This window comes from Accipiter gentilis, chromosome 15, assembly GCF_929443795.1.
Source record: "Accipiter gentilis chromosome 15, bAccGen1.1, whole genome shotgun sequence".
Lineage (NCBI taxonomy): Eukaryota > Metazoa > Chordata > Aves > Accipitriformes > Accipitridae > Astur > Astur gentilis.
In genome coordinates, this window is record NC_064894.1 from 20,063,627 (window position 1) to 20,071,894 (window position 8,268).

An 8,268-nucleotide genomic window follows, 5' to 3' on the forward strand; every position below is an offset into this window, starting at 1 on the left:
AATCTCACTTGCACATGCCCTTTTTCAAAGCATTAATATTGCTAGATGGAGCGTTGTTAGCCAAGATGCAGGTTTTTATTGTCTGATAGCATTCAAAAAGGAAAAACAAAGGAGGATTTGGTGTGGGGAATATATTGGTGAATTATTCTAGTCTTTCTGTGACTATACCCCCTTTCTTCCCTTTGCTATCCCTGTTAGATGTTAACCCCTCTCCTTCCCTCCTCCAAGAAAAAGTCAGTCATCGGCATAATTTTAAAGCTTTTTCTCTCAACAGATAATAGTGTGGAGCCACACAAATGATTGTCTACTTGTCATATATATTGGATTAGCATCTAAATCATATTATAAAGCAGCATGAAGCAGCAAGCAATTGCACTTACCCCTCCTTACAGCTCAGCTCAGTTGAGCTGTTACTGTGGCAAACGTCTTTGCAAGGCAGGGGTATTGTCATTTTAAAAGGGATAGGGATAGGGTGTGCTTCCTAAGTAGGAGTTGACTGCCAGGACAAGGAAAAAAGCTGAAAACTAGAGAGTATTTTATTTTGCATTTGGTTGTGAAGTTGAGTATTTCTAATGAATTTCAATCATCAGCTTATTGCAATTAATACAACATAGTTTATGTTGGAATCTGTATGCTTTTTGCTTTTTTGTGTTTTCTTTAATCTGTATAGTTCTGTGCAATCACAAATCCATAGTGAAGGAAAATTTAGAAGTGTTTTTTAACCTTGCTATATGCTCTCTTCTTTCTTCATTAGCAGGTATTAATGTTACTGTTTTCTTGAGAATGTTGAAACACAATGCTAGACAAGTTCCTTAAGGTGTTCCTTTATTAAAATACTCACCTTTTTTATATTAAAAAAAATCACCCTGGTTCACCTCCTGTCAGTGCTGTAGTGAAGAAAGGATTCCCTGTTAGGATAATTGCTATCTCTTTATTTACTCTGTTCCATTATTTTCTGAGCCTGAAGCTACCTAGTAAATCATGGGAGCCTACTGTGAGAAAGACAGTCCTATTCTAACAAATCCTTCTTGCTGTTGCTTTTTTGTAAGGGTTACTTCTACTATAATTGCACTTTTAAGGGCTTTTTGTGGTTTATTCATCTCATGATGCAATTTACATATAAACTTTTATGTTGTGTTTAAGCTAACATACGTTATTTCTGTGGTGCTTCTGAAGTGAAGAAATGCTTGTTATGGTTGTACTAATCTAGAGTTTCTGAGAACATACTCAAATGAGAATTTGCTAATTTTCTTAGCAGGAGCCAGCTTGTATATTGCTCTATATATTTATGTATATAGAGATGTGGATGTATAAGCTTACGTGTGCGTATCATACGCTATCAGGTTTCATTATGTTGTAAGTATATACAGCAGAGAGGAGCAAAGAGTTGAAGCGTTTTGGACAAAAGGGTTAATACTATACCTTAATACGTGTGGATGATGCCATGTGGTATCATTTGTGAGCTCTGAGGTGGCTGGCCATTTCCATTTTGGTGTAAATCCCTTGAGAAGGAAGGCATTTCAGAGCGGGGTGTGATCTGTTCTCCTGGTAAGAGTGATTGACAAGGAATGAATAAATAGTTAAAAGAACTGAATAAATACCACCCTCCTGTTTAAGTCCAGGCACACCCCGGCTGGCACTTATATATTCTAATGTGACACTTTAGCCAGATGCTTGAACTGGTAACAAAAAACATTCCTGAAAAGCCAAATCATAGTTTAATCATAACTGCTTCTGATAGAGTTTTCTTTTATGGTGACATTTTAGAGGCGATTTGAATAAATGTAGGGAATTACAATATTTGCAAATAGGATGTATTGATAAATATATATGCAAAAGGTGATGGAGGCCTCTTCAGTGAAAGCAGGGGCCTTGACAGCAGGTTCTTGGTCAATTGGTGAGGTGAAATGGTTCACTGAATTGGATAACACAGTGCATACCATAGTGACTGATTAAATTGATTTGTCCATGGCTACTGCCTACCCTGCTACTGAGGGAGGCCCTTTAACCTATTTTCAAACTTCTTCTTTTTAACCATTCTAAATACATGAGATATTAAGGGAAAGAAGCAAGTGCAAATGTATTCACAGCTGTAAAATTCTGTATTCTTAATTAAGATAAAATGCACAACTCCCAGAATTTCTGCACACTCCCATGTTATACTGTATTATACTATATTTAGCCCAGGAACAAGTACACTGCTAGAAATCGATGAAGAAGATAATAATAAACATCTTTTCAGTATAACCTAAATGATAATAAATACCACATTTGTGAATTCTTAGATTGTATTTATTGGAGGGGGAGAAAGTAAAACACTTAAGGGTTTTTGTTGTTGCTGTTCTTTTATTTCTCCAAGTGCAAGTTTTACTTCCTTATTATTTTATCCAGAAGGTGTTTAGAAAGCTTGCCAGGGAAACATAGCTGAATACCAGTTAAGAAGACTGAATGCTGCTGTTAAGTGGTAATTCGAAAATACCTGCAATGATTTGGGAAAAAACAGTCAGAGGAATCTTGTTTAATAACTTACAACTTTTTTAAATTATAGGGATATAAAAGCTTGGTGTTTTGGTTGTAGATCAGAACGTTTGTATTTTACAACACATTTAGTATGTCCTTTCCCTTCCTGTGCTAGGGAAATCAATACTAAATGACAGTGGGGCTTGTACATGTCATTTTCTTCTTAATTCAAAGGAAGTTTTATATTCTGTGTCTCTCCATGGGTTATTCTGTAGTATATGCAGACAGACTAGTGTAAACATAGTCTTCAAATTCCAGTGGTGACATATAAATGGGACCAGTTCACCTAAAATACATTATTGCAATTGTCATAGAAGTACAGAGTGCAGTATAATGGGTTTGGTTTCTTATTAACTTTTAGGGAAGATACAACAATTTAATGATGATGTTTTCTGAAAGGATAATGAGGTTCTGTTCATCATTTAACTTCTCTAAGTTACAGGTCAGTCTTGTAGGGCACAACTGCATGCCGTGGGCAACTTGGCCACTTTTTCACTTGTCTGTTAAACGTATGGTTAGTATCTTGCTAATAGCAAAGAAGAGATAAGAACAGGAAGGTGCTGAGACATTGTTTCCTGGAGTGGGTTTGCAAATGTTAAAAACCATTTTGCAATCTTTTTAAAAATTACGCAGGTTTTATCAATAGCAGTTCTTTGGAAGGTAAATTCTGTAGGTGAGATTCCAGCTGTACATACAGCTTTGCATGGACTAACCTTCTTGAGTTTGTATAGACTAGTAGTGATGACTACATAGTAGCTAAAACAGTGCCTTGTTACCTTCCAGGAATCTGAAAATTTAAAATATTTCGATGTGGGCTCAAGCCAGAACACATTGCACTATTTTGTACATATAGTTACTTATCGTCTTTTTTAATCCTTCAGTTGACTCCACCAGCCCTAAGTATTTGTGCAGTTGTTTTTTAAGTTAGTTGACAGTTAAAGGAAAGCAAAAAAAGTTATTGGTTTAGTTCCCTCCAGTAGCATGTAAGATTATAATAAATCAAATGTCTAAGCGTTCAGTGCAAGTTTTGTAAAGCAGAGAAAAAGTAACCATACAAAAATAGCCAAAATAGAAAGCTCAGTGTTGAACACGACCAGCATAGGGTCACCACGCCAAAGGCATGTAATTATTTCTTTGTATCATGTTAGAATAATGTAATCCAAGGACTGGCATTCTTGGCGTGTGTTGCAAAGCGAGAGGAGTCTGTAAGGAATTGCTGGAGACTTCCTCAGGACTCCCCCGGCTAACAAGGTTAACAGGAGAGGAACTGTGGGTTTTAGCCATTTTTGAGAACTGGGGAGGAGGAGGCCTTGGCCGTTGCAGCGTGGAGGCGGCCTTCTGTGTTCTGCGCCCATCGATCGGCTCCTGGGCAGCCGCGTCCCGGTGAAGATGGCACCCTGCGTCACAACCGCTTGCACGCAGCTTGGGAACTCCGAGAGAACAGAAACAAAACCCTGTTTTACGACTCCTGCTGGGGCTTTGTTTATTTTCCTTTGAACTGAAACCATAAATGCCGTTACAGACCCTCCGCGCTGCAGAAGGTTGGCCCGGGCCCTAGCCTCGCCGCGCTTCGGCTGAGCCGGAGCGGGCCAAGGGGCCGGGCCCCGGGCGAGAGCCTGGCTGGTGACGGGGGCACCGCGTCCCTCCTCCAGGTTCGGGTTTCCCTGGCTGAAAGCAGCGCGTCCATTAGGACGCGGTGACCCCTGAGGCCGAGGATCTCCTCTCGGCACGTTCCCTGACGGGCCCTCGCGGGGTGAAGGCGGCGCCTCAGGCTGAGGCAACCTCGGCGGGTGGCCGCCTCGCCCCCTCTCCTCGCCCCGCTTTGCGACGTCCGTCGCCTGAGGCGCCGAAGCACTGGCGCTCGCAGGCGTTTAATGCTGTAGATCCCTGGGTAGAGGGAGGGGAGAATGCTGTAAATCCCGGCGAGAGGGACGGAGGAGAGTGCTGGGGGATACCTGGGGAGGGAGACGCGCGCGGCCGCGGCGGCGGGATGCTTGGCTGTCTGGCGCCCTCTAGCGGGGGCCGAGTGCCGCGGCCGCGCCCCGGCGGCGGCCCTGTGAGGAGAGCGGCGGCGGCGGCGGCGGCGGCGGCGGCGGGCTGCGACCCCCGGGACAGGTGCCGGTCACCAGGACGGCGTGGGTCCGGGCCCCGGCCACAAGCACGGGGTGAGGTTTGGCACCGGCGCGACAGAGGGGCACCTTCCCCGGGGCTTGGAGAGCAAAACCGATTGGCGCGGCAGGGGGGTACGGGCGCAGAAGCCCCCGCCGTTTCAGCGTCAGACCTGGCGCACGCTCCTGCCAGGCTCACCTGGCGCGGAGAACCTTGCCGCTCGACGCTGCGTTTTGTAACTAGCTGTCTCTCTTTGGTTTTAGATGCTACAACTGTGGTGGTCTCGACCACCACGCTAAAGAATGTAGTCTACCTCCGCAGCCAAAGAAGTGCCATTACTGTCAGAGCATCATGCACATGGTGGCTAACTGCCCCCATAAAACTGTCTCGCAGCAGCCCACTAGTTCTCAGGGAAGACACGAAGCCGAACCGCAGCCTTCCACTTCTGCTTTCCTGAGAGAAGGGGGAGGAACGCACGGCTACTCGTCTCCATCGTACTCTCAGGAGGGCAGGTCGGAGATCTCGGAGCGCTCGGGCAGGTCACCGCAGGAAGCTTCGTCAAGTAAGTTGTCTGCATCGCCCGAAGAACCGAGCAGAAAGGGGCCTTCTGTTCAGAAGAGGAAAAAGACTTAAATCATTTGTCATAACTTTCCCTTTTCTTTATCCTCTTGGGATGTCTACCTCATGCAAGTACAGGGGAAATAATTTCATTATCAGTAGCTGACCTGGAATTTTAACTACTGTTGAGGAACTGTGAATTTTTTTTCTTTAACAGACAAATCACTCCAAGCAAAATACATTTGAGCAGGGTGCGTTACGTTTTACCTTCTGTATGTGTGTGTATGAGTGTGCACGCGCGTGTGTGTATGTGTACATATCTATAAATATATATTTTTTCTATCAGACCACTCTCCCACAAGACATTACTGTGAAGCGGTAGGCGCAGTATCCACAAACGTTCCCGAACTCATTCCTAGAACCCGTTTCCAAACGCGTTTGAAAAACAAACAAGAAAGCCCAAAAAATCTCACTCAGAAACAAACCAAACCTGATAAACCACACACAGAACTGAGATCAAGACTGTTTCTTCTCTTGCGAACCAAAGGATACTTTCATATTTTAAAGCTGCCATATGGTACTAAAGATACTAAGACATCCCCCATATCATCAATTTGAGTTATTTTCTTTCTCATGTCCAAACTAGCAAAAGCCCTCCCCTCCCCATGTCGGTGCAGGGCAGTGTCATGACTCAACACAGCTCTCATTGCCACCATCCTTTGTTGGTGAGGAGTTTAAAGCTCCAAAAAAGACAATGAATGTGTAGTTTCTGTGCTGGTTTCTCAAAATGTTTTGTTAAATTAATATGGTTGTAACTGTAATTTACATGACTCTTGTGTAGGGGAGAATGTATAAGTTGTTACGGAACAGAGCCTTTTGAGTGGTATCAGGATACCATCCTGTTTAACCCTTTGTATTCTGTGAACGTTCAGGGGACCTTGGTGGTAGTATTAGCAGCAGCAGCAGCAGCAACTTCTCTTGGTCCCAAGTAATATGCCTCAATTTGAAGGGACTTCCCCCTTGTTTTCTTTTGAAATGCCGTGGAAAGAACTCCCTAGGGATTTCTGTTGTTCGTGTCTGTTTTGGTTTTAAAGAAAACAAAATGCAAAGCTAATGAGATCCTGGGATAAATAAATAGTTTAAGAATAAAGGTAGATGGGTACTTGCAGTTGCTCAGCCAGCCTCCCTTGCTGGATGATACAGCACGCGTACAGTCAAGAAGGACATGTGTGTGCTGCAGACAAGCCTGAGTGAAGGGACCTGAAAATTTGTCAGAAGCCCTGGCCATCATCTGCTTCTTGTGAACTGGAGACTGTTGCTGACCAGCCTTGGTCCAGAGTGCGCTGGGACCACACACTTCTGCATTAAAGAGGAGAAAGATTGGTGGCCTCAGAGTGAGACTCCCTGGGCTGCAGCCCTTGCTCGGGGTTAATAGAGTTGGAGCCTATCAAAACTTCAAGTCGCTTTCCATTTGTAACTTCTGAATTACCAAGTCATACGTAAGATAACGTACTTTGACAAATCCCATTGCGGATGTAAGTTAATTAGAGAAACCTGTATAATCCTTAACATTGGCAATAAACACAGGCTGTTAACGCTTGAAAGAGTCGGGTAGGTTTAAGCTCGGATAATCAAACTAAAGAAACAGCCTGCGTGAAAGGCTACAGCGAGCCAAAGTCCTACCCGTGGTAACTCTTTTGCAGCCGATAGTTACAACAGGTATGCAGCTGGCTCATTATGTGGCCTTCCCTTCCCACTTGTCCTGCCAGATGAGACTTTTACTGTTGCTGCTGCTGCTGCTTCAGTAAACAGGTAGAAATCAAACACCTCAGCGAAGGGCACATTTTCAAGCAAATTATTTTACGTGAATTCCTTGCCAGCGTTTGCGACGAATCTTGATGGTTTATACTGAAGTTCTCAGTGTGCTAATGCAAAGCTTACCTTTGACGATATTGAATGTGATATATCTATAGAGAAGAACTTCCTTGCCTTACGTAAGGATAGTAAACTTATTTAAATTATGTAGACAAATCAAAGTGGCATTGCTTAACCTTCTAGCCGGTGTAAAAACCAGGTTAAACAGCAAAGATGCAAAACTTAGGTCACTTTGAAAATTTAAACCAAAGTTCCTTATAGAAATAGGCAATTGTGGATTTGAAAACTGGTCATTCCCTGTTTATATGTAAGAAGTTCAGAGCTGAGATAAGGAAATATTTTCAACATGCAGATTTTTGTTGGTGCTGTTTGAAATCACTGTGCGCACCAAAGTCAGACTGAACTGCTAAGAGCACATACCAAACCCTATCTTATTGTTGAAAGCTTAAGGTTTTATTTTTATATATTAGAATGTTATCACTATTACATAACATACTCAGGACAAAGAACTTTGCTCAGGGAATATACCATGTAATGTTGTTTTTTCTTTACAGAGTAGTCTACAGACCTGCTTACTCAGAACAAACCAAATAGTCTTAGACCTTTTTATCTCTATATAAGTATTATGTACTGATAATAGTAACTACCTCTGAGTTGTCATAGACCTACATTTCTGATAATCAGATCTCAGCATTTTGTATTATAAGTTCCTGTGAAATGATAAAGTGGTATTCTGTACTGGTTGCTTATGTGAGCATTTGTGTCTTTACGTTCACAGGGTCTGAGTTTTCAGAGATGCTGGGCAACCACAGCTCCCACTGACTTCCAGTTGGAGTTACTGGTGCTTAGCTTTTCTAGGAGGGGAGGGATGGGGGACGGGGGGGTGGTGGGGGAAGAATAAAAACACAAAAGCATCAAGCCCACTTTGTTTACATAGGTGACAATAAAATGATTATTCTGTTTACAGCAAAAGGCTACCTCATATTTACTGCATAAACACACCTTTGTGCTGCTCTAGCCTTAAAGGTGGCTGTTGATCTATGGTACATACTTTTTATCTGTACTAAATATGTAACTGATAGTTCACCACTGCATACATGATGGCAAATACTTGTTTAAGATGAAGCATCCACTTGAAATTATGAGACATTTCCAAACATTTCTTTGAACGTTTTTATTTTTCTGTCTAAAGGATTACGGGCACTG

General features: G+C 42.7%; 1 protein-coding gene across 3 annotated transcripts in view; it reads left to right on the top strand.

Moving 5' to 3' along the window:
- LIN28B (lin-28 homolog B) overlaps positions 1-7,906 on the top strand; it is a 94,046-nt gene extending 86,140 nt beyond the window's left edge. For all 3 annotated transcript variants that reach the window (XM_049818083.1, XM_049818084.1, XM_049818085.1), the window contains one exon: positions 4,893-7,906. In XM_049818083.1, coding sequence (XP_049674040.1) covers positions 4,893-5,262 — 370 coding nt within the window. In that variant the 3' untranslated portion in view covers positions 5,263-7,906. The remainder of the gene's footprint in view (positions 1-4,892) is intronic.
- The last annotated feature ends 362 nt before the right edge of the window (positions 7,907-8,268 follow it).